General features: G+C 37.2%; 2 protein-coding genes and 1 non-coding gene across 12 annotated transcripts in view; 2 read left to right on the top strand and 1 right to left on the bottom strand.

The window, feature by feature from the left end:
- The window catches only part of MFSD8 (major facilitator superfamily domain containing 8), a 37676-nt gene extending 36460 nt beyond the window's left edge, over positions 1-1216 (bottom strand). Inside the window, exon 1 of the mRNA NM_001205823.1 lies at positions 1123-1216. Within this exon, the coding sequence (NP_001192752.1) occupies positions 1123-1187 (65 nt within the window). The 5' untranslated portion in view covers positions 1188-1216. The remainder of the gene's footprint in view (positions 1-1122) is intronic.
- Positions 1217-1453: 237 nt separating this feature from the next.
- ABHD18 (abhydrolase domain containing 18) overlaps positions 1454-27111 on the top strand; it is a 39302-nt gene continuing 13644 nt past the window's right edge. For 3 of the 10 annotated variants that reach the window (XM_059876057.1, XM_059876052.1, XM_059876056.1), the window contains exons 1-8: positions 1454-1717; positions 12948-13056; positions 15047-15131; positions 16477-16577; positions 18216-18294; positions 18624-18710; positions 20256-20281; positions 26549-26687. In XM_059876057.1, coding sequence (XP_059732040.1) covers positions 12965-13056; positions 15047-15131; positions 16477-16577; positions 18216-18294; positions 18624-18710; positions 20256-20281; positions 26549-26687 — 609 coding nt within the window. In that variant the 5' untranslated portion in view covers positions 1454-1717; positions 12948-12964. The other 7 variants (XM_059876054.1, XM_059876055.1, XM_059876053.1 and 4 more) reach the window with 7 other exon arrangements.
- Positions 26751-26884, top strand: LOC112442093 (small nucleolar RNA SNORA42/SNORA80 family). The gene has a single exon (XR_003030111.1). It is a non-coding gene; the product is annotated as a small nucleolar RNA SNORA42/SNORA80 family (small nucleolar RNA).

Raw genomic sequence — 27111 nt, 5'->3', positions numbered from 1 at the left:
TTCAGAGCTTCTGTGTTCTAACTACCCACAATTCTATTAAACTTACATATATGATTTTCAAAGCCACAGCAAATTAGAAATCCCCAAGTAAAGCTGGGGGAAGAGAGGTTTGCTGACACCAACAAAAGCAGAGGTTGCCAACAGGTAACAAAAATACGAGGAGAAATAGTTTGCTAGAAACAGAATAGGCAGGGGAAAAAAAAAAAAAAAACCGACGTGAAAAGTATGGCACTGTAGAACAAATCAGTATAGAAGCGCATAGTCACAAATGCTTCATTAAGCCCAGAGGACGTCACTCTATTACACTATACTTTCGAAGTAATATTCATTTTAATAATCTCAAAAAAAAAACTAAATAAAATTACATTTCATATATTCTGTTTAGTGGATCGGGGATTCGACGAACACATTTTCCACAGGCTTTCAGAAGAAGTGATTTTTAAAAAAGGTTTGGTACTTAAGAGGGACAAAAGAGCTAAAATTAACATGTTTGTAGACAGCTGAAGCTTACCTGTGAACTTATTGGTTAACTTACTGTGATAATGATGTATGTATAACATAAAATGATACTTAACTTCGTATTCCTAAATGTGAAAATACGTATTTGATTGCGTAGTAAGAAACAAACAATTCTGAATCACAGTCCATAAACTAGGGTCAAAATACACCTCATCACCTAAATGCTTAAAAATTAGTTATTACTTATGCATTTGGCATAGGACAAAGATGAGTTCATCTTAGGTTTACTTGCAAAAAAGTATCATTATCAGGCAATCAGTCAAGTGACTATTAAGGCCAAGTACCGATTAAAACAGCGTGAAACGTATACAGTGGTCGGTTATGTAACAGGCCAACTGGTTGCTGCATCACCAACGGAGTGAAAGCACAAGAAGCAGTTTGCATTTCTCTAACACCTTCACCAGAACCCGCCGGCTCAAAGGTGCTCCGCGACTCGATACCCTTTCTAGACAGTGGCAGCGCATCCTGCAATCTCGCGCGACTTGCCGCCGGCTGCAGCCGCTCTGGCACCCCTTATTTTGCCCACTAAGCCTGACGCAGGGAAAGGCGCCAGTTCCAACTGCGCAGGAGAGTGAGGGGAGCCTTCCCCCAACATCCGCTCACCTGCTTCCGGGTGTCCTGTCCCCTAAGAGCGGCTCCTGCTCAGAATCGACCCCTAAATTCGCCATAGTTACAGCTCCCACAAGGCTTGGGGCCAACTCTCGCGACAACTCCTGCTCCCTCCCTTTCAGGACGTCCTGAAGCTGTCAAAACAGGCCGGCAAGTGCGCGGGCACGCAAGGCGACCAGAAAGGGCGGAGCGCCCCCGGGTCAGAGGCGGAGTCACGCAGGCGGCGGGGCGGTGCCGAGCGGATGATGGGGGTTAAGGGCGGAGCTTTAAGTCCTCATCCTCCTCTCGAGTCCGAGCCTCTCCGCCTCCAGGGAGGGTTGGGGGCGTGTCCAAACAGCCACTCTGCCCAGAGTTCATCCTCCTCCCTACACGGCTCTGTCGTCTACCTCTCGCTTCTCAGTTTCTGGGGAGACTGTTGTCACTGCGTTTGGGGCTCAGAAGGACGGCGAGTCCCAGGAGCCTAGGGAGCCGTGGCGCTGGGAGTCTCGGCCAGCTGGACAGCAGGCGTCCGCCAAGCGGCCACTGAGTGAGTAGCTGTTCCAGGCCGCGCTTCCCAAGCCTCTTGCAGCGCTTGCCTACGTGCCAGGAGGCAAGTACCGAGAGCGCAAGGCTTGGCGGGAGACTCGGGGGGTCCCAGCCGGAGTGAGGTGGGCTGGCGGGCTGTCCCTCCGCTTGTGGAAGGTGGAAGTGTGTACGCGCCGTGGTTTTCTTTGCTCGGCTAACTTCAAAGGCACCTTATCCGTGCTGCCTTATTAGGACCTGGAATGGAGATGAGGTCCAGCTGCTCCTCAGATTCGAACCCTTTGCAGCCTGCGTGGACTGGGGGCTTCAGCCTTGCAAGAGGTCACTTAGCAGAGTCTGCTGCTGTAACCTGGGGGTTAGAAAAGACACAGCACCAGTTTGACAATGACCAGCTCTTTTCATCACAAGGAATATGACAATTTTAAGAAGTATGTTATGGGTTGTTTTTGTTTGTTTCAGTAGATCATGGTGCTGTTTCTTTCCTGGCGCTTACATGTTAACATCTTACCCCTACAAGCAGGCCAGTAAGCTAATTGGTAGCAGCAGTCATGTGTGTCACAATTACCTTGTTATTAGCACTAGATACATTCTTATGTGATTTCATCTGATCACAACAGTCCTATGAGATAGGTAAAGCAGACACATTTCTACTTTACAGAGAACTAAGGCCTAGAGAAGTTAATAACTTACCCAGAATCACTCACTGAAAGTGGCAGAGTTGGGACCCAGATTCAATTCTTTTGATCAATATTTATGAGCACTTATCCTGTGCCAGGCCCTGTACTAGTTAATGTGTTGTATGGTAATATACCATCACTTCTGATCTTTGTCTTGTTTGTGACCTTGTGTGTATCCTGTTAGACACATTCCACTGGTAAACAACTAAACTTGAAATGTGTTTATTAGTTCAGGATTATCTTCTGAATCCAGACCTGACACTGTGTACTGGATTCAGTCTTGCAGATTTGTTTGTAACAATTTACAAAAACATATCGGATTTCTATGACTGGTTCCAAGAAAGTACATGGGTAAAATTAGTATTTTTTGTCATGATGTTGCTTTAATATATCTTTGACTTCTTTTTTAATCTCTGGAGTCTAGCACAGTGTATGGCATATATACATACATATATATATTTGACAAAGGAATTTTTAGCCAATATTGCACCTAGCAGAATGGTTACTAAATAATATATGTTGAATGAATACTTACTGAATTGCTTCATTTCATCCCTTCAACGATCCTCGAAAGTGGAATTGTCTCGAGCATACAAGGAAATTGAAAATATGGAGATTAAGTAATATGTGTAAGTAATTAGCAATAGAACTAGAATCTCATAAACACAGGACTCTTGACTATAAAGCCTGTGCTTTTCAGCACCAGTCTTCCTATGAAAAAAATGTAAAGAAGAATCTTTTCCCATATTTCTCAAAATATTTCAAAATAGATTATCAATTTTTATATAAATGAAATAATTTGCTATTATGTATTAGGCCAGCTGTTATTCCCCTTTTATAGTTTAAGGTGGCTTACTCAAGGTCACACTGCTAGTGGAGGAACCCAGGTCTTCTGACACGGCTGTTTTCCATTGTTGCCTCCAAGTGATGACTTTAGATGGCAGAAGTACATGGAATGAAACAACTGATGAAATGTAAATAAGCTTTGTGAATTGTACCAATTAAAAAAAAAGAAAAAGAACAAATCATTTCTTAGGAAACATACACACTCAAAGTAAACATTTTTAAAAAATGTTTAAAAACCTAAATATTTCTTTTAAAGCCCGTGGAAAAGTAGAACTAAATTTGAAATTTGATTATTTGCTGAATGTTTCACATAAGCATATGAGACAGTCTGCCTGTTGGATTTCCATAGGTGACTGCTTAGAATAGAATACATAGCAGATAGACAGCTAGACTAGATACCCCTCCAAACAAATAAATAAAGTTGTTTTTTTACTCTTCTCCAGTCGGAGGAGCCTGTTGGGCTGCCGTCTGTGGGGTCGCACAGAGTCGGACACAACTGACGTGACTTAGCAGCAGCAGCAGCAGCAGTGTAAGGTTAAAAGGAGTTAAATTTGTCAAGGTAGGGTAGTAAATTTTAATAGAGGATATCAGGTGTATCTTAACTCCAGTATAAACTGCTACTTAAATTTGTGTTGAAAATAAGTTATTTAAAAATGTAAAAATTAAGTCTAGATTTTTGTGGATTAAAGTTCTTATACATGGTGTTATAATTTCATGTATGCCTTTGAGATATGTGTGTATCACATATCTCCATTATCAACCATTTGAGGATAAATGTCCAGAAACAATTAGGGTTGCATTTAAATGCTTATGTACAGAGTGATAAGAGATGAAAGTACTAGATGGCATAATAGATGTTGAGTGTGATTTAGCAATGGAGCACATTTCTAGGAAAGACTTTTCATTCCTTGGCACTGTGCTAGAACTTCTATTTTTGTTTCACTTTGTTTTTCTTTTTTGCCTTGGCTATGTAAAAGTATAGATGACAATTGTGTCAGTCTGGCTTGATACAAACTTTGAAAGTGGGTCCGGTTTCTGCAGAAGCTCACTAATGTCAGTCGAGGGCTTTAAAAAGTATCTGATGTGGCTCCAGATGGTACCTTCTCATGGCAAATGGGAGTTATCTTTACCCTGGGTTTGGATTAAAATCTGTTTATGGTGGCACTGGATAGCAGTTAGCCCCGCTTGGAAAAACCTACAAGTTTAGAGCATCCCAGAAAACTTGGTCTTTTATATTGTTCTTAGTGATGAAATGGGGTTTAAGATCTTGAAGAAGGAAATGGCAAATCACTCTATTTTTGCCAGAGAACCTTGCTGGCAGGCTACAGCCCACAGGGTCGCAAAGAGTCCGACACCACTTAACAACTGAGCTTTTAGTGTAACCCCAGAGTCCCAGAGGGCTTCTGGGAAGAACCCGCCTGCCTAATGCAGGCGATATAAGAGACGAGGGTTCGATCCCTGGGTCAAGAAGATCCTCTGGAGGAGGAAATGGCAACCCACTCCAATATTCTTGCCTGGAGAATTCCATGGACAGAGGAATCTGGCGGGCTACAGTCCATGGGATTGCAAAAGAGTTGGACACTTTGAACTTAGCTACTAAACGGCAACAACAATAAATATAGTACTTTACAAAATATTTGAAGAGTTCACTTTTCTCAGGTTCATTTCCATTCTTTGGGGGTCTCCCCTGGCTCAGATGGTAAAGAATCTGCCTGCAATGACAGAGACCCGAGTTAAATCTCTGGGTAGGGAAGATCCACTGGAGAAGGGAGTGTCTACCCACTCCAGTGTTCTTACCTGAAGTGGATAAAGGAATCTGGCAGCCTATAGTCCATGGGGTCGCAAAGAGTTGGACACCACTGAGTGACTAACACTTTCACTTTCACTTTTTCCTGTTCTTTGGCAACTTTCTACCTTTTCTTTTTTTTTTGGCCATGCTGTGTGGCATGCATTATCCTGATTCCCTGACCAGGGGTGGAACCCATGTCCCCTGCATTGGAATCACGGAATCTTAACCACTGGACCATCAGGGAAGTCCCTGCAACTTTCTACTTTTGTGTGTTTGTTTTAGCTTGTTTATCTGTTACCAACTCAGAAGAATATGATGTAGAAAAATGGGTTGTCTCATATACTTTTGTTACCGTAAAACACAAGTGTTGGGATTTTGTTCTTTTTTACACTAACTTGGAATATGCATATTGCTGTTGATGGTATGGATGTAACAGGAAGATATGGACCATCCTCCCCCATTTTTTTCCTGCCACTGTAAAGAAAGTAAGTAGTCTAAAATACTTGCAGAAAATTATGAAGTCCTGTGTTGTAATGACATGCCATTGTTCTCCTACAGTGTGATAAATGTACACAAAAATGTATCAATACTATTTTTTTAACAATTCCAGAAAGATGAAAGAATAAAATAATTAAAATTATCATTTATCACTCAGTATTGTCTTTTCTTTATGCTAGAGTTGCATATCTTAATATATAGAGTTGGTCTCTTAAGCAACCCCATGGACTGTACAATCCATGGAATTCTCCAGGCCAGAATACTGGAGTGGGTAGCCTTTCCCTTCCCCAAGGGATCTTCCCAACCCAGGGATCGAACCCAGTTCTTTGCATTGCAGGTGAATTCTTTACCAGCTTAGCTACAAGGGAAGCCCTTATTTGAAATATGGAACACTAACTCAGAATTTTGCTATTTGGTTAAAGAATAAACTGTTCCATTTGCTTGACCAGCTTTTTTTTTTTTTTTCTTTACAGGGTAAATGTCAATATGTGTAGTCTTTGATCCCAGTTCCTGGGGTGGAGCTCCTAAAACTCTTGGAATTCCCTGAATGATAGGAGTGTCTTTATGCTAATGAGGTGACTCAAGGTGGGGCCCTAGATAGAGTCAGGATAATTTCTGCCTGGACACCAGAAAGACCAACTATTTGATTAGAGGGCTGACTTCGGGCCAGCCTGACCTCCAAGAGAAGTAAGGAGCCAGAGATGCACTGAATCACATTGCTAAGGATCCAATCAATCATGAAGACCCCGATGATGACTCTACAGACACTGAGGCATGGCAGAGCTTCTTGGTTAATGAACCTGTGTTGGAGAATGATGCACGCTGACTCTGGAATAAAAGAAAATGGAAACTTCACACTCCCTCTTATAACTTGCCTCAATTGTCTCTTCATGGGGCTGTTGCTAAGTTGTATCCCTTATTAAGAAGCTAGAAGAAGAATAGTATAGTGGTTTAAGTAGTTCTTTTGAGTTGTTCCGGCAAATTATTAACCCAAGTGGTCACAGGAACTCCCTATAGCCAAGTCAGTTAAAAATGTGGTTGGCATTGGAAGCAATGGCATCTGGAGGACTGAACCTTTAACTGGTGGGAACTGCACTAACTCCTGTGGTGTTAATCTGTGGGTGATTAATATCAGAGTTGAGCTGAGTATACCCAGCTGGGGTAGACCAAATAGTTCGTCTTTCTGGTGTCCAGGCAGAAATTATCCTGACTCTATCTAGGGCCTCACCTTGAGTCACCTCATTAGCATAAAGACACTCCTATCATTCAGGGAATTCTAAAAGTTTTAGGAGCTCCACCCCAGGAACTGGGATCAAAGACTACACATATTGACATTTACCCTGTAAAGAAAAAAAAAAAAAAAAAAGCTGATCAAGCAATTTAAACATAAACTTTATATACTTACTTGATTTTAATAATTGCACTAAATTAGAAAATATATATGATGAGGACAACATTTTAGAAGCCAGTTTACCTTTTATAATTTGTTTAGTGAGTAAAAAACAAAATGTTATAAAAAAAAAAAAATACTAAGATGCAATGGTCTTTATTTTGCTTTGAGGGATTTTGTTTGTTTCTCTGGGCAGGTGTTCTTGAGTGAATGGAAATATATAAATGTGATTTAGAAAAACTTTCAAGAGCTTACTTGCTTATAGACAGATGTTCATTCAGATCTATGCAATTTGTGTGTTTTCCTGTTGGTGGTACAGTGAGAAGATGGTGATTGTCACCTCTGGCATTGAGAGAAGCCTGAGATGTACAATTGGTTTCTCCCCGTGTGACCGTCTCTAAGGTAGCCCTCCTGTTTACTTCTTTGGGTAGTCCCCTCCCTTTGAGTGGGCAGGACTGTATAAGACTTTATCTTGTCAGCACACTCACTCTCACTGTCCTGTTGGCCTTAAAGAAGTAGACTTTTGTGAACTTGCTATGAAGAGAGCCATGTGGTAGGGAGCTGTGAGTAGTCTGTAGCAGCTGAGGCTGGCCTCTAGCTGAGCAAAATAATGAAGCTGAAATGAATTTTGTTAACAACCTGAGTGAACTTAAAACCGGTTCTTCTCCATTCAAGCTTCCAAATGAGAATGCAGCTCAGCCAACAACCTTCATAAGAGTTACATGATACCCTGAAGCAGAAACCCAAGTAGCCTGTGTTCTTGGAACTAATCCTCAAGACAGGGGAAGTGAGAAGACAGAGGGTGGGGGCAGAGGGAGGGGAGGGACCAACTTGATTCAGATTTGTTTCTCAGATTCTTTTATTTAAAGGTCTTAGTGAAGTCTTCAAATATTTAAATTACACAGTAGTGTTTTTTAGAGAGAATAGTAAGAGCCTTGAGTTCTGTTTTGGGGTCAATAGAATTACTTACAAATGATTTATTTCTGCTTACTGAGAAAGTTGTTAAGAGTGAAATTGTCAGTTTACTTCCTCTGAAAATTTTTGAAGAGAAACTATCAAATCAAATCAACTCCAACTTCTAAAATGGTTTCATATTTTTATGGTAAAATACACATTACATAAAATTCACCTACATAGCCATTTTAATTGTATGCTTCAGTGGTATTAGGTGCAACTGTCACCACCATCCATCTGTAGAATTCTCAGTGTGCAAAACTGAAACTGCACACCCATCACCCTCCTCCATTTCCCCTTCCCCTCAGCCCTTGATAACCACCACTCTGCTTTCCATGTATGAATCTGGCTGCTCTAGGTATCTCATAAATGTAGCATCATATAGTGTAACATTTGTTAGAATTTTACTCCTTTTTTAAGGCTGAATAATACGTCATTGTGTGTATATTTCCGGCTTCCCTGGTAGCTCAGCTGACACAGAATTTGCCTGCAACACAGGACGCCCCCATTCCATTCCTGGGTCAGGAAGATCCCCTAGAGAAGGGATAGGCTACCCACTCCAGTATTTTGGGGCTTCCCTGCTGGTTCCATGATAAGGAATCTGCCTGCAATGTGGGAAACCTGAGTTCAATCCTTGGGTTGGGAAGATCCCCTGGAGGAGGGCATGGCAACCCTCTCCAGTATTCTTGACTGGAGAATCCCCGTGGAGAGAGGAGCCTGGCGAGCTACAGTCCATGGGGTCGCAAAGAGGTGGACACAACTAAGCAAGTAAGCACAGCACATGTATATATACATACAATGTATACACGACATTTTGCCTTGCTTCCACTTTTTACAGCTACCAAATTCTAAATTTTAAGACAGAATATGGCTAATTGAAATTATTTTAGATAGAATACAAATTTTAGGTCTACCTTCTGACATAATGCCTGGCAGCTCAGTAAAGAATCTGCCTGCAATGTGGGAGATCTGGGTTTGATCCCAGAGTCAGGAATATCCCTTGGAGTAGGGAATAGCTACCCACTCCAGTATACTTGCCTGGAGAATTCCATGGACAGAGGAGCCTGACAGGCTACAGTCCATGGGGTTGCTACAGTCCATACAACTGAGCAACTAACACTTTAAATTTTCTGACATAATGAATTCTCTTAAAATCAATATCTGTATTTTATTTATGCAATTTTAGTTTATCTTTGCATTTTTGACAGTGTTGTGATATTCATGACATACCTATGATTTATTTGATTTTCTAGCTCAAGAGTAAGCAAATTATGGCCTATGGGCCAACCTGCCAGTTTTTGTATGGTCTACAAGCTAAGAATAATTTTTACAGATGTGTTAGTACTCAGTTTGATGATAGGGGTACCAACTATGAACCCCCATTAAGCAAAATCCCAAGTGACCTCTGATAAGAAAAAGGAATTTAACATTAAAAAAATTGAATTTTATATTTACTGCAGTGTTTTAGGGAGTTCTTTTGGATATGGTGCAATGGGTTGGTTTGATTATATAAACATTGAAGAAAACATGTGGAATGCATAAAAAACTAATTTTTAAAATTAGTGGAATGGTGAAAGCTTTTTGCTATGAATCTGATAGGTAAAGACTTCAAATCCAATCTCTATAGAAAATTATTATGAATCTTTAAAGTCAACAATCAGTCTCCACTAGATAAATGTTAATAATAGCATGACGTATTTCCTGCTCATTTGAGATCCTATTCTTTGGACCCTCAGTGTTATTTCAGCAAGTCACACTTTTTCACATCTTCCCTTTTGTGTTTGCATATCTTCTATCTGCCTGACTAATCTCCCTGAAGACTCAGTTAAAACATTGATTTTTATTTATAACCTTTCCTTCTTTTTTCTAACTGCTTTTAACTATAAGCATCTATATAAAATATAGGTTGTTCATTTTATGAAAATAAATCAGTTATACTTAGGATTTCTACTTTTATACTTCAGTTTATTTAAAAAGTTACAGAAACAGCAACAACAAATTGAGTGAACTCCTAACTACTTGAGAAAGTCTCCAAGCTTTGCCTTTCTACACCATCTCTGCAGCCTCTGCGAATGTTCAAATGACATTGCCTTTCATCACAGCTCTTTGCTAGTACATCACATCTGGTTATTCATACTTCATAGGACGATTCTTATCATATGCAGACTTTGACTTCACTAGGTGACAGCAAAAGATTTTTCAGCAAACTATGTATTAATGTCAGAATACCACGTAGTTGTAAAACATGTAAAACATGTTCTACTTGTAAAACATGTAGAAATGGGTAATTGAGGAAAGCTTGAAAATAGTATATAATTTTGTTCAGTTCAGTTCAGTCGCTCAGTTGTGTCCGACTCTTTGCCACCCAGTGAATCGCAGCACGCCCAGGCCTCCCTGTCCGTCACCAACTCCCGGATCCACCCAAACTCATGTCCATCGAGTCAGTGATGCCATCAAGCCATCTCATCCTCTGTCGTCCCCTTCTCCTCGTGCCCCCAATCCCTGCCAGCATCAGGGTCTTTTCCAATGAGTCAACTCTTCTCATAAGGTAGCTAAAGTATTGGAGTTTCAGCTTCACCATCAGTCCTTCCAATCAACACCCAGGACTGATCTCTTTAGGATGGACTGGTTGGATCTCCTTGCAGTCCAAGGGACTCTCAAGAGTCTTCTCCAACACCACAGTTTAAAAGCATCAATTCTTCGGCTCTCAGCTTTCTTCACAGTCCAACTCTCACATCCATCCGTGACCACTAGACAGACCTTTGTTGGCAAAGTAATGTCTCTGCTTTTGAATATGCTATCTAGGTTGGTCATAACTTTCCTTGCAAGGAGTAAGCGTCTTTTAATTTCATGGCTACAGTCACCATTTGTAGTGATTTTGGAGCCTCAAAAAATAAAGTCTGACACTGTTTCCACTGTTTCCCCATCTATTTCCCATGAAGTGATGGGGCCAGATGCCATGATCTTCGTTTTCTGAATGTTGAGCTTTAAGCCAGCTTTTTCACTCTCCTCTTTCACTTTGATCAAGAGGCTTTTGAGTTCCTCTTCACTTTCTGCCATAAGGGTGGTGTCATCTGCATATCTGAGGTTATTGATATTTCTCCCGGCAATCTTGATTCCAGCTTGTGCTTCTTCCAGTCCAGCATTTCTCATGATATACTCTGCATATAAGTTAAATAAGCAGGGTAACAGTACACAGCCTTGACAGACTCCTTTTCCTACTTGGAACCAGTCTGTTGTTCCATGTCCAGTTCTAAAAATCTTTCAGTCAGAAAATGTTATTTAAAAAAAAAAGAGAGAGAGAAAATGTTATTTAAGAGGTTGGTGCATTAAGGTAAGGAAATTCTTAAGTTTTTTTGTCCCACAAGATTCAGCTGAAACTAAAGTTGTTAAGTTTAGGTAATAACACACAAAGGCTTTAGCCACTGCCACAAAAACTAGTAACAGGAGTTCCCCTCTCTGATTAACAATGCAAACCAGTTGAGTAGAAAATTATTAACAGATAATGTCAACATTATTGACATTTCTCCCTTGTTAACATTAAATTTTGACTGTATTTAAAATATTGACTATACTTTTGTAAAGTAGTAAAAGAAAGCCGAAAATGTATTTTATCATCATCTGTAGGTATTCTAGGAAGCTGATGTCATTCAGTTCTGGATTAACTTTTAAAGTGACTATTGAAAATTCTTAGAATGTTTTAGGAAATGTTTAAAAAAATCTTTTTCAGAGGAAGTGGCAAATAAATGAGTACATAAGGATTCTTCAAATTGATTTTTGCTTTCATCCTCTTCTTTAAATGGAATTGATTTTCCTCCTATAAACTATCATAAATTATAGAAGTCCTATATGATTAGTATTTGATAGATTTGCTCCTTCAATACATTGATATACTAACATGGCCACAATAATATGATAATATCTTAATACAATAATGGTGATAGAAGTTTTGAATGGAATTCTAGTGAAATTTCTTCACAATAATAAATGTTTTTGCTGGTCCAGTCATAAAAATAATAAAGTGCTAGTGCAGTTGATGGTGGATTAGATTGTACACTTAATATAAAGAAGAGCACTAAAATGAACTTGTTTGTTACAAATCAAAGAGTAAAAATATAAGATGTAAATGGTGGTTCCCCCAACATTCAGAGTAATAATAGGTAAGTACTTATGAAACCTCATTGATTGAACTTTTAGTTTCCATTATCCATTTTTCTAAGTAGAATAAACCCTGAACCTGAATCAGGTTTTGCCTGCAAATCAAAACTGCACCATTCGATTTGAAAAGACTGAGGCAGATATTTTTTTAAAAGCTTCAGAACTATTTGGGAAAGACAGATAAGTGGTACAGAAGAGGTCACACTGATTAATTATGACTTTTCATGCACTGTAGTACAGAAGAGTAGTTAGATCTTTAGTCATGCGTTAGTCAGGTCTGTCTCCCACTTGTTGCGTGACCTTAATCACCTATCCTCTCCTTGTCTTGGGGTACTATATCTTTCTTCATAAAAATGTTGGAAGGTTTAAACAAGAACGTGTGTGTGTGTGTGTGTGTGTAGTTTTTAAATGGTGACTGGCAGATAAATCAGTATTACATATTAGCCACTCCTATTGTTATCAACAGATATTGAGTATTTGCTGTCAGTCACTGTGCTGAGAATGGGAAGGTGCTGCCTTAGAGAATTCAGTTTACTGATGCTCAGAGCTCTACTTCATCTTCTCTACTTTCGTCCTAGTTCTTTTTTCCTGTATCTTGTATCTTATTCCCAAGAGAATAAATTCAAGGTTCTAGTTTAATCTCATTATTTCATTGTCCCCCAGTCTTATTGGTATATAATGTTATATTTAAGTATACAACACAATGAGTTGATATATGTATATATTGTGATGCATTTACTACAAGTTTAGATAACATCCATCAGTCTGTAACCAGAGTTACAATTTTTTTTTTCCTATAAGATAAGTCACAGGGATGTAATGTACAGCATAGTAACTATTGTTAACAATACTGTGTTGTATATTGGAAAGTTGCTAAGAGTAGGTCAATCTTTACTTTGTACCTAATATGTAAAGAGAGAGTTAGAAAATTGACCTGCTGAGTAAAATAAAATATTTCAAGGTCGTTTAAATGTTTGTTTTGTAGATGTTTGTTTGCTACTGATGGGTGTGAGCAAGTTAGATATTCTATACCGGAGACTACTCCTTACAAAACTTTTTATCAGAGGATGGGGAAGGCCAGAGGATCTCAAAAGGTAAGCAGTTTCTCTGCATGCTTGCTCCAAGTTCGTTGTTTTAGTAAACATTTAAAATTTCATTTCAGTTTTTAAAAAAGCCTTTTTCTATAAATATAAAGTGATTGGTAAGTTAAGCATTAACTATTAAATAAAAAAAGAAATTATTTTCTCTCTAATTATTGCTGTTAAGTTTTAACTCACATAATCATAAATTGAACTATTTTTAAAGTAATTCAGACTTAAAGAGCTCTCAGACATAGATTTTTAACTTTGGTAATTATTGCTTACTTTTCATACTGTTCATGGGGTTCTCAAGGCAAGAATACTGAAGTGGTTTGCCATTCCCTTCTCCACTGGACCACATTCTGTCAGATCTCTCCACCATGACCCGCCCGTCTTGGGTTGCCCCACGGGCATGGCATAGTTTCATTGAGTTAGACAAGGCTGTGGTCCTAGTGTGATTAGACTGACTAGTTTTCTGTGAGTATGGTTTCAGTGTGTTTGCCCTCTGATGCCCTCTTGCAACACCTACCGTCTTACTTGGGTTTCTCTTACCTTGGGTGTCGGGTATCACTTCATGGCTGTTCCAGCAAAGGGCAGCCATTGCTCCTTACCTTGGACGAGGGGTATCTCCTCACCGCCGCCCTTCCTGACCTTCAACGTAGGATAGCTCCTCTAGGCCCTCCTGCGCCCACAAAGATATTAGAAGACTTCACCAAATCGCAACTGGTTTAGTTTTCCTGCGCACCCCGTCACCCTGTTTATTTAACTTATATGCAGAGTCCATCATGAGAAACGCTGGACTGGAAGAAACACAAGCTGGAATCAAGATTGCCGGGAGAAATATCAATAACCTCAGATATGCAGATGACACCACCCTTATGGCAGAAAGTGAAGAGGAACTAAAAAGCCTCTTGATGAAAGTGAAAGAGGAGAGTGAAAAAGTTGGCTTAAAGCTCAACATTCAGAAAACGAAGATCATGGCATCCGGTCCCATCACTTCATGGGAAATAGATGGGGAAAGAGTGGAAACAGTGTCAGACTTTATTTTTCTGGGCTCCAAAATCACTACAGATGGTGACTGCAGCCATGAAATTAAAAGACGCTTACTCCTTGGAAGAAAAGTTACGACCAACCTAGATAGCATATTGAAAAGCAGAGACATGACTTTGCCAACAAAGGTCTGTCTAGTCAAGGCTATGGTTTTTCCAGTGGTCATGTATGGATGTGAGAGTTGGACTGTGAAGAAAGCTGAGCGCCAAAGAATTGATGCTTTTGAACTGTGGTGTTGGAGAAGACTCTTGAGAGTCCCTTGGACTGCAAGGAGATATAACCAATCCATTCTGAAGGAGATCAGCCCTGGGATTTCTTTGGAAGGAATGATGCTAAAGCTGAAACTCCAGTACTTTGGCCACCTCATGCAAAGAGTTGACTCATTGGAAAAGACTCTGATGCTGGGAGGGATTGGGGGCAGGAGGAGAAGGGGACGACAGAGAATGAAATGGCTAGATGGCATCACTGACTCGATGGACGTGAGTCTGAGTGAACTCCGGGAGTTGGTGATGGACAGGGAGGCCTGGCGTGCCGCGATTCATGGGGTCACAAAGAGTCGGACACGACTGAGCGACTGATCTGATCTGATCTGAATTATTGCTTAGAGTTTTCAAGGACTGAACTTTCTTGAGTAACTTGAATTTGTGATGACTATAAAACTGTGATATACTATATAGCTCATGGAAACATTTGGATTTCTGAAAATTCAGAATTTGCAACTTTAATTTTGAGGCTTGCATATGTTAATTACTTTCAGAACAATGATATTTCTCATGTTTTTTCTGAAACAAAATTTCAGTCTTGAAAAAAACCAAAGCCTAATTTTTTGTTTAATTATTAAAATAAAATTTTAATACAGTTTGTAAACTGGACTTGCTAATTTTTAGTTACTTTTCAACAGTCTCAATATAATGGGAATAATGAATTTTTCCCTTTTCCTCCCTTCCCATAATAGACTCTTTGAATTCAGAAAGATTATTGGAAATCGAGAAAGATGTCAGAATCTGGTTTCAAGTGATTATCCAGTGTACATCGATAAGGTATTCAAATGAAAGAAATGCAATTATAGAAATTCAGGTTTTATATAACTGTGGCAAGAGTGGGCTTAATGTTGGAGTATAATAACAGTGAATTCTAAAACAATGAGTACAGTATAGATTTTTTTCATTTAATATTTTTTTAATGTTATTATTGTATATATTCTAACTGAATGCTTACAATAACTATCTGCATGTTTATATATAGGAGCATATTTTTAACACTTAGATAAATACAAGAAAATATTTAGGGCTGGATCTTTTTGAACCTCATCTTTTATCTTTAGGCTCAAGAAAGTTAAAGTAAATTATTCAACATTTCAGAAGAATTACAAATAATACAGGGAAGTACTCTAGTTAGAGAATCAGCACATGAGAAGTTGTTAGCCAAACAATTGTTATATAACATCAGGGAATTCTTATGGGATACAGTTAATTGCTGAGAGAAGGGTAGAAAGAAAATGCTATAAAATTAGAGAATATGAGAACATGTTTGAAATAGTTTTGTTTTTAAGCAGCCATGTTTTTTTGTAAAATATTTCTAGGTTCATGTAATTGGATATTTAGTGTTGTTGGGGAGGAGCCGCAAATGGTTAAACTTCATATCCCTCACTGCCATCAACCAAAATAACTCCACTTTCATCTCTTTTGTATATTGGATAAAAGACTTTCACTGCTAAACACAGAATCTTGTAAATTGGAAATCCCTCCTCTATACCATATAGCAGCTCCTTATATCTTCTGGATTTAGAACATTTCTCCCTCAAACGTGGCTAAATATTTCCATTTTCTCTCTTTTCTTCTACTAAAGACTCATGCTGCTGCTACTGCTAAGTCGCTTCAGTCGTATCTGACTCTGTGCGACCCCAGAGACGGCAGCCCACCAGGTTCCCCTGTCCCTGGGATTCTCCAGGCAAGAACACTGGAGTGGGTTGCCATTTCCTTCTCCAATGAGAAGAAAGACTCATAGGCTTAAACAAATTTAAAACATACCACATAAAGATCAGAACTCTAACTCCGGGCACTTTTTACCCCCTATTTCCATTTTCCTCCCTGGGAGGAATTACTGTTAGGATTTTAGAATGCTTTCTTGGAGATATCCTTCTTCTCCCCCAACCTTATCTCACTCTCACTCTCAGTGTTCAAACATTGAGAAATAATTCAAATACAGAAAAATCACCCTTTTAAAATGTACAATTCAGTGTAGTTTTTTATTATATTCCAAAATGTGCAGCTATCCCTGTCTAATTCCAGAACAGATAAATAGAACTTTTAAATAGAAAAACATCTATGATAGACTGAGATATCTTCATCCTTGTGTATACAACTTGGTTTTGCTTTTTCTTAGATTGAAGAGCAATCAGATTGTAAGATCCTAGATGGACACTTTGTTTCCCCCATGGCCCATTATGTGCCTGATATCATGCCAGTTGAATCTGTTATTGCTAGGTAAGAATTTTTATTTAGAAAGTTATGGTAGTAGGTTGTTTATGTTGATGTATGCAATTAATATCAATGTCATTATTTCAAATTACTTTTTAATTACAGTAATTATTCAGTATTTTTCCATTAAAATATGGAGGGAGAGTAAAAGTTTAAAGTTTAGTATACATTTGAACTTAAACTGTTACCAGCATAATCTTCAATATATCAAGAAGCAGTACAGTGCTGGGAATACTAAAAGAAGCAGTCATTGTGCTTAGTCACTTAGTCGTGTCCAACTCTTTTCAAACCCATGGAGGAGCCCACCAGGGGATGTCCTCCTCCAGGGGATCTTCCTAACCCAGGGATCAAACCCCGATCTCCCATATTGAAGGCAGACTCTTTACCAACTGAGCCACCAGGGAAGCCCAAAATGAAGCAGAACTGTTAACATTGGTAGTTTTGACTATGAGATAGAAAATTAAGAGTTAGTTTGCATGAGCATACAATAGAAATAATCATTAAACTGTCCTAAATTTACTTGTCTATATTCTATTTAACAATTTATTTACAGTAGGTAGGACTTCCCTGATGACTCAGCAGTTAAAGAATCTGCCTGCAGTACAAGAGACACAAGAGGCTCGGGTTTGATCCCTAGGTCAGGAAGATCACTTGGAGAAGGAAATGGCAACCCACTCCAGTATTCTTGCCTGAAGATTCCTGTGGACAGAGGACACAGTCCAAAGGGTCGCATAGAGTCAGACATGACTGAGTGACTAAGCACATACAAGTAGTGGTGTTTTCCCTTGCCCAGGCAAAGTAAGCTCAGAATTCAGGTTTATATTGCCCAAGACTGCAACCATCTGAGGTCAAACCTTGAGCTGACAGAATGCAGAATTCTACTATGATAATTATTCCAGAATGTCAACTGCTAAGAAAACTGAAGAGAAAAATAAATCAGTTTGGGAAGATAAAATTCTGAAAATGGATAGTGGTAGGGGTTGCTCAACAATGTAAATGTACTTAATGTCACTGAACTGTACAATTAAATATGGTAAATTTTATCTGTATATATCTTACTACAGTGGCTAAAGTCATATAGGAAAAAACATTATAGAGGAGACCAAATACTATAATAAGAAGACGACAAATAGATATTTGCTGCAGGGGCGTGGTTTGCTTTTACCGTCAAACATAAAAGTTTTAATAAATCCTGTCATACACTCCAAATTGAAAAAAAGATAACCATGAACTATTTTGTTGATACATCAACAGCTTGTACAGCCAAGCATTATTCCTGCAAGGAGAAAAAGTAGACCTGTCTAAAGAATTGCTTTTCTAGGACTTAATTATATTTGTTGATGTCTTTACAAAATGAGAAAATTTCATTTTGCATATATAAAGTTGTGGTATTGAATAAGGTGAAAATGACTATGCTAAATTCTGTGCTTATAATTAAATATTTTAACACTGTAATACAAAGCAAATTTACAATATCTTTCTTGCCATTGGGCAAACAGTAGTTTAATCAGTCACTTACAATATAAATGTCAAAATTCTAAATGATTTTTTCTCCCAAAAAATTTAATTATGGAACTTTAAAGAATTCAAAGTATGTATTTAAAACCTTTTAGTTTCACTGATGTGCCGTCTTATTTTAAATAGGTTCCAATTTATTGTGCCTAAAGAGTGGAATAGCAAATACAGACCTGTATGCATTCATCTTGCTGGAACAGGAGATCATGTAAGACTTTATTATGACACCCACCTACTCTCCTTAATAGATGTGTTTATTATATTTTAAAATTTGATTTATTTATTTTATATTTGAATATAGTTTATTTACAATGTTGTCTTAGTTTCAGGTGTCCAGCAAAGTCATTCAGTTATACATGTACATATATCCATTCTTTTTCAGATTCTTTTCCCTTATAGGTTATTACAAAATATTTAGTAGAGTTCCCTGTGCTACTTGTCCTTAATTTTCTATTTTTATATGTAGTTGTATATGTTAATCTCAAACTTCTAATTTACTTACTGTATTCTTAAGTAAGTCATCTTTTCTTTCCTTAGCATTACTGGAGACGACGAACACTAATGGCTCGTCCTATGATTAAAGAAGCCCGAATGGCCTCTTTGCTGTTAGAAAACCCTTATTATATCCTTTTATAATACCTTGAAATCTTTTATTTATTTATTTATAGATTTAGTTATCAAAAGGCATGATAGATACTATCCAGCTTTTCTACAGCAGTGAAATTTGTCAGTTCAGAAAATGCTTAAGAAGTAAGAAGCAAGAATGAAAAGAAGTGAAAAATTGTTTCATATCTTTTTTTTTGTTTGTTTCATACCTTTTTAAAAGGCAATTTATAGATTTTATTTCTATTGTATAATAAAGATAAACTGCCCTTCTGGTTCCTTTGAGTTTTATATGGGAAGTAAGTGTTTGACTTACAAAGGAAGCTCATATTTTATTTTATTTTTTTTTTTTTTGGAAGCTCATATTTTAAATGCATTTACATTTAAATATCAGTTGAGGTTTAGAAATAGTTCTTAACTTAAATTTCAAGATGACATCAGACTATTCCCAGAAGAAGGAAGGAAACTGATGCACAGATATAAAGAAATGTTCAGCATTGGTGGTAATAACAGAAATGTAAAGTTAAAGCAGCAATTACAAAAAATTTTTAAAAATAAAACACGGTAGCCATGAGGCTGTTGTGAAATGGGCACTTTCATTACTGATGACTGTTCAACTTTTTGAAAGCATTTTTACCATATGCATTGTGAGCCTTTAAAAATCTCACATCCCTTGACAGAGTCATATTAATTCTGGGACGTTTACTCTAAAGATAAAACCACTGGAAATAAATTAAATGTCTAATAGTAGAAAAATGGTTAATTAAATTGTGGTTTATAACATTGGAATGTTGTATGATTGGTTATTTTATGTTTGTTACTTTTTGCCATTTACTACCTGTATAACCTTGAACCTTTTAGTGCCTCAACTTTTCCTTCATAAATGGGAATAATCTCTTAGGTTATTTAAAGTCTTAAATGATTATTCCTTTCTAGAACAGTGCCTGGCAAATAACAGTCATTCAGTAGATTTTAGCAAGTTATTATTAAAAGTTTACAATAATGAATGAAAAGTATTTTTAATGCAAAAATAATGTATAAAACTATGATATGACATAGGTATAAAAAAACCTAGAACAGTAAGTTCATTTAAAAAACTGTGCAAAAAAAAAAACTGTGCAGAAGTGAAAATGTTGGAAAGAAGTATACCAAAATATTATTATGGTTTTCTGTAGATAAAATAGTTTTTCTTCAAACATGCTTTTCTGTATTTTCAAGATTTTCTATAAAAATGTATACATGAAGAAAGAAACCAATAAACTTCATTTTTAAATTAAGTTGACAATTACACAACCTTGTTGAATATACTAAAAACATTGAGTTGTACACTTTAATGAGTGAATTGTCTGGTTGTGACTATATTTCAATTAAGCTTTTTTAAAAAAGAAAAAGAATTAAGTTGAAAAACTTGAGAACTTATAAACAGCCTATATGAGATAACTGGAAAATAGTTAATTTCAGCATTAAATTGTCTTCAAATTTAACTGTTTTGCTTAAGTTCATGTGTTTTGAGACACAGTACATTTAATTATTGTCAAACTTTCTCTTTGACCCACATTCTTAAATGGCTGCAGGAAACCCAAGGACCAAATGTAAGTATGTGTTACCTTCATTTTCCATTCTTTATACTAAATTTTCAGCAATTCTGAAATTTTTGATAGGCTAAACATTTTTAAGTTTAATATCCAAGTGTTATTGGGGAAGATTTTCTGTTATAAAACTCAAAATTTAACGCATATTATCTTAAATTGTTGTTTTAAGCTTTTTGCAATGTCTAATAAAAAGATAAATAAGAAATTTTAATAGGCTGACTAAAGATATATTGTATTTGTAAAACTGTAACCAAAGAAATTAAAAGACTTTCCCTTTTTAAGGTACATTTAGTTTGTGAAATGAAACACTACTCTTTTTATTCTTGCAATGTGTAGTATAGGTAATCTGAAGATAAGCTTTTTTTATTTTCTTGTCTTTTAAAATGATAAACTTTTAAATCAGTTTTCTTGTGTTTCCATAATTTATTAATATATTGTGTTTGATTTTGGTTCATTCAATAGATATTTGACCCTAACCACTGGTAAGATAGCAACAAAACGACAAGGTTCTTACCTTCATAGAGTTTATATTCTAGTATGGGAGCTAGATAAAAATAAAAGATAATTTTAGGTGCTTATCAATGCCATGAAGAAAATGAAGCAGATAAATGGGAGAAAGAATTATAGGGGGTGAGTGCATGGTTGAAGCAGTATTAGATATGAGGACATGATATAATGAAAAGGAACTTCCGGGAGACAGTGAAGGACAGGGAAGCCTGGCATGCTGCAGTGCATGAGGTCACAAAGAGTCGGACATGACATAAACAACAATCGTGCTTTGAATTTTACTGTATGTGCATTGGGAAACCTCTGGAGAATTTCAAGCAAAGGAGTGATCTGATCTATGTTTTTAAAGGCCTATCTGGCTTACTGGGGCAAGAGTAGCAATAAAGTAGCTTCACATAGGAGACTATTACAATTCAGTTCAGTTCAGTCGCTCAGTCGTATCCGACTCTTTGTGACCCCATGAACCGCAGCACACCAGGCCTCCCTGTCCATCACCAACTCCCAGAGTCCACCCAAATCCATGTCCATTGAGTCGGTGATGCCATCCAACCTTGTCATCCTTTGCCGTTCCCTTCTCCTCCTGCCTTCAATCTTTCCCAGCATCAGGGTCTTTTCCAGTGAGACAGCTCTTTGCATCAGGTGGCCAAAGTACTGGAGTTTCAGCTTCAACATCAGTCCTTCCAATGAACACCCAGGACTGATCTCCTTTAGAATGGACTGGTTGGATCTCCTTGCAGTCCAAGGAACTCTCAAGAGTCTTCTCCAACACCACAGTTCAAAAGCATCAATTCTTCTGTGCTTAGCTTTCTTTATAGTCCAACTTTCACATCCATACATGACCACTGGGATAACCATAGCCTTGATTAGACGGACCTTTGTTGGCAAAGTAATCTCTCTTCTTTTTAATATGCTGTCTAGGTTGGTCATAACTTTCCTTCCAAGGAGTAAGCGTCTTTTAATTTCATGGCTGTAATCACCATCTGCAGTGATTTTGAAGCCCAGAAAAATAAAGTCTGACAGTTTCCACTTTCCCCATCTATTTCCCATGAAGTGATGGGACCAGATGCCATGATCTTCGTTTTCTGAATGTTGAGCTTAAGCCAACTTTTTCACTCTCCACTTTCACTTTCATCAAGAGGCTTTTGAGTTCCTCTTCACTTTCTGCCATAAGGGTGGCGTCATCTGCATATCTGAGGTTATTGATATTTCTCCCGGCAATCTTGATTCCAGCTTGTGCTTCTTCCAGCCCAGCGTTTCTCATGATGTACTCTGCATATAAGTTAATTTCAATAATGCAGGGGAAAATTTGACTAAAGTCAAGTGGTAGCAGAGGAAATGAAGTACTAATGTACTTTAGATAAAATTTACAAGTTGAAATAAGACGACTTGTTAAAAAATTGGATATTGTAGGTAAGAGATCAAAAGTTCTTCCTTGGACATGTTAAACTTGTAATGACTGTTAGACCTTCAAGTGAAGAAGTAGGAAGATGGAAAGTGCTGGGGAGAGAGAAGTCACGTGTTCAAAGTGGTCGTAACAGGCTTCCCAGGTGTCTCAGTGGTAAAGAATCCTCCTACCAAGCAGGAGACCTGGGTTCGATCCCTGGGCTGGGACAATCCCCTGGAGATGGAAATGGCAATCAACTCCAGTGTTCTTGCTTGAGAAGTCCTATGGAAGAAGAGCCTGGCAGACTACAGTACATGGGGTCACAAAGAGATGGACACAATTTAGCGAGTAAACCACCACCATAGGTCTTTATAAAGTGGTGAGAACGTGAAGGAGGTACAGACAAAAGCACAGTGCAGTGGAGGCAAACCTATATTCTGTGAAGGGTAGTTTAGAATCTCCTTTCAAAACCTTGTGAAAAGTTAAAATGCAAAACTAAATAGTCCAAGAATTCTTACTCAGGAGCCATGCCATAAATTCAGAACTAGGTGTGTCATATAAGTGGTTAAAAAGTACAAGAGGTTATTGAGTTCTAAGAATCAGCGTAAGTTTAATAGGAAGACTGTGACTTTGGAGTCATAAATATACTTTGGAATCATAACTTACCATTTGCTAATTGTATGGCCTTGGTCTCTCCAAGTATCAGTTAACTCATTTATGAAGTGGGAATACTAAATAATTTCTTCCATGAAGGATTGTTGAGAATTATGTTTATAAGTTATCCTATCAGATATTATATACCCAAGAAATGTAATACTTTATTTTGTTTTTCTTGAACAATTCATCCTAAGTAAGAAATTGCCTATAATTTAAATTATAATAAACAGTTTTCTCTCACTTTCATCTCTCTCTCTTTCTCTCTCTCAAAGCCATCTATGCCTGCTTTCATCAAAAATGGTTAAACCATTTGAGACTCAGTCCATTGTTACAAAGAACCATTGTCCTAGAACCTACATTAGTAACTTCTATGTAAAAGAACCAACTGAAGTGAAACTAAGATTTCAAACTTCCATACAAGGCTAAAATAAGTAATCAGGAGAACTATGATCATAAATAGAAAATTGGAACAAGGATAGAAATCCAATGTAGCGATAAATAGGCCTTTTTATGATGATGAATATAATTTATTTTGGCAAAAGATAGCATAGTTTCTATAAAGAGAAAGCTGCTTTGTGGACTTAACTCTAAGAGGATATGGTAGGACAGTGGAGATAAGGTCTTCTGGGAGCCAGAGTTCTGTTTTTCAAAGCTTTGCATTCCTATGGCACTTGGTTCTTTGCACATAATTATTCTACATAGGCACATAATAAGTCTACATATTTATTAATATAAGTCTACATTAATTAAGTCTACATAAATAAGTCTACATTAAAATAAGTCTACATAATTATTCTACATATAATAACCATTGACAAAGTGAATTTTTATACATTCTGGCAATGTTTCCTATAGGAGTATGTCTTTATGTGAATTAAATTTTGAAAAATAGATTATAACTTGGTCACTTTAGTAATAAAGTCATATTTTTTATCATTATATAAGAATGGTTCTGGATTCTAAAAATATGGCATAAAATAATTCTTACAAGTAAATACTTGTATGTACAATCAGTTTCTAAAACAAAGTTTCAGTTGAATTGGTGTGTTTAAATTCATTAAAACATGTATTTTTATAAAAATTATTTTTCTAATAGTCGAGATTTCAGTAATCCAGGAGACTAGTATTAGGTTGAATTCTTTTACATTGCTATTTATTTTCCTTTTGTTATTGTTGCCTTGTTCCTTTTTTAATATTTTAATTTTATTGGAGTATAGTTGATTTACAGCATTGTGTTAGTTTTAGGTGTACCAAAGTGATTCAGTTATACATCTAGTCATTCTTTTTTTGATTCTTCTCTTACATAGGTTATCACAGAATATTGAGTAGTGTTCCCCGTGCTATACAGTATGTCTTTGTTGGTTATCTATCTTATATATTGTACTGTGGGCATGTTTATTCCAAACTCCTGATTTATCCCTTCCCTTCACATTTCCCCTTTGGCAGCCATACGTTTATTTTCAGTATCTGTAAGTCTGTTTCTGCTTTGTAAATAAGTTCGTTTGTATCCTTTTAAAACTAGATTCCTCATATGAGTGATAGCCTATGATATTTGTCTTTCTTTGTCTGACTTAGTACGGTAATCTTGAGATCCACCCATGTTGCTGCAAATGGCATTATTTCATTCTTTTTTATGGTTGAGTAATAGTCCATTGTATATATGTACCACATCTTTATCATTCTTCTGTCAGTGGGCATTTAGGTTGCTTCCATGTCTTGGAGAAGGAAATGGCAACCCACTCCAGTACTCTTATCTGGAAAATCCCATGGATGGAGAAGCCTGGTAGGCTACTGTCCATGGGGTCTCAAAGAGTCGGACACGACTGAGCGACTTCACTCACTCATGTCTTGGCTATTGTAAATAGTGCTGCAGCAAACACTGGGATGAGTGTATCCTTTTGGATTTTGGTTTTCACCAGATATATACTCAGGAGTGGGATTGATGGATAATACGGTAGTTATTTATTTTTTTATGGAACTTCCATACTGTTCTCCTTAGTGATTATACCAATTTACATTCCAACCAACGGTGTAGGAGGGTTTCCTATTCTCCTTACCCTCTCCAGCATTTACTGTTTGTGGACTTTTTTTTTTTTTTGTGTGGACTTTTTGTTAATGGCCATTCTGACTGGTATGAGGTGTTACTTCATTGTGGTTTTGATTTGCATCTGATAATTAGTGATGTTGAGTATCTTTTCGTGTGCTTTTTGGTCATCTGCCTGTCTTCTTTGGAGAAATGTCTTTTTAGATCTTCTGCCCATTTTTTTGAGTGGGTGTTTTTTGTTTTGTTTTTTTTTACATAAAGCTGCATGGGCTGTATGTCAGTCGCTTTGTTTACACATATTTTCTCCCAGCCTGTGGGTTGTCTTTTTGTTTTGTTTATGGTTTCCTTTGCTGTGCAAAAGGTTTTGAGTTTAATTAGGCCTCATTTGTTTATTTTCATTACTCTGGGAGATAGATCAAAAATGATATTGCTGGACTTCCTGGCAGTCCATTGGTTAAGACTCTGTGTTTCCAATGCGTGGGGCACAGGTTCAATCCCTGGTCATGGAACTAAGATTCCACATGCTGTGTGGTACAGCCAAAAAAAAAAGATATTGCTGTGATTTATGTCAAAGAGTGTTCTGCCTGTGTTTTCCTCTAAGAGGTTTTTGTGTTTTTTAATCTTATGGCCACACCATGCAGCATGTAGGACCTTATTTTCCTGACCAGGGATCAAACTTGTACCCCCTGCCTTGGAAGTGCAGATTTTCAACAACTAGACTTCCAGGAAAGCCCACTAAGACTTCTTAGTTTCTGGTCTTACATTTAGGTCTTTAATCCATTTTGAGTTTATTTTTGTGTATGGTGTTAGCGAGTTTTTGAATTTCATTCTTTTACATGTATCTGTCCAGTTTTACCAACACCACTTATTGAAGAGACTGTCTTTTCTCCATGGTATATTCTTGCCTCTCTTGTCATAAATTAAATGACCATAGGTGCATGAGTTTATTTCTGGGCTTTCTATCCTATTCCATTGATCTAGATTTCTGTTTTTATGCCATTACCATATTGTCTTGATTACTGTAGCTTTGTAGTACAGTCTGAAATCAGAGAGTCAGACTCCTCCAGACTCCATTTTTCTTTCTCGAGATTGCCTTAGCTTTTCGGGTCTTTTGTGTTTCCATACAAATTTAAGAGTTTTTTGCTCTGGTTCTATGAAAATTATTATTAGGTTTCAATTAAACCTAAACAAAATTACTATTAGGTTTCAATTCTTTTATATATATATTTTTTTTTTAATGTGAGCTTTAAGCTCTATTGTAATTTTTTTTTCCTAAGAAGGGACAACTGTAAATTTGTTTTTCCTTTTATTGATGTGGTAATTTAACTAAAAATTGACAATATAGAAATATTATTTTCCCATACATATTTTAACACTTTTAAGTTCTGTCAAATAAATAATATGTTCTCCTCTGGATTTCGAAATAGTTCAGTAGTTGAAATTCAATGAAGGTTGTATGTTGTAGAGCAGATACAACTTTTTAAATTTTAGGTGATTAATATGTAGAACAATGTTAGCAGCAATTTAATTTTAATCAATTTATACCATTGTTTTATTAATACTTAGCTATCTGGTCCTTTAAAAGAAAAACATGCATTTTGGCTGCCTATTGTAAATTTGTGTGTATAAAAATGTAAAAACATAAATAATTTTCTCTTTTGTTTTGTGAGGCTAGAAGGTCCAGCTTAAAAAACGTGTCCGACCTTTTTGTGATGGGAGGAGCTCTCGTTTTAGAGTCTGCAGCTCTCTTGCACTGGCTAGAGAGGGAGGGTTATGGACCTCTAGGAATGACCGGAATATCCATGGGAGGACACGTAAGCATTTTCATTTCAACTTATATTTAATTGTGGTTATGTTTATAAGATCTATGGAATCAAGCATGGTAATGGATTTATGGCTTGTCCTCTGTGGGCATCTAACAGTAGACCCATGCCAGAGAAAACTGCAGCTTCAAACTATTGCCCTGTCTCCTTACCTGTGGGCTATGAGCACTGAAGAGGGTTGTGAAGTGGGTGGAAGGTCTAGAGAATCTAATTATTTACAAATTCACTTTAGGGACTTCCCTGGAGGTCCTGTGGTTAAGACTCCATGCTTCCAGTGCAGGGGTGTGGGTTTGATCCCTGGTCAGGGAACTAATGCTGCATGGTATGGCCAAAAGAAAAGAAATCACTTTAGGTATAGAATTAATTTTACTTTTGGTGAAAGCAGAAACCGATTTTTTTAAATATTTCTTCTTAT

This window comes from Bos taurus, chromosome 17, assembly GCF_002263795.3.
Source record: "Bos taurus isolate L1 Dominette 01449 registration number 42190680 breed Hereford chromosome 17, ARS-UCD2.0, whole genome shotgun sequence".
Classification (NCBI taxonomy): domain Eukaryota; kingdom Metazoa; phylum Chordata; class Mammalia; order Artiodactyla; family Bovidae; genus Bos; species Bos taurus.
The sequence above is the reverse complement of the archived record's forward strand: the minus strand, read 5'-3'. Positions and strand labels throughout refer to the sequence as shown.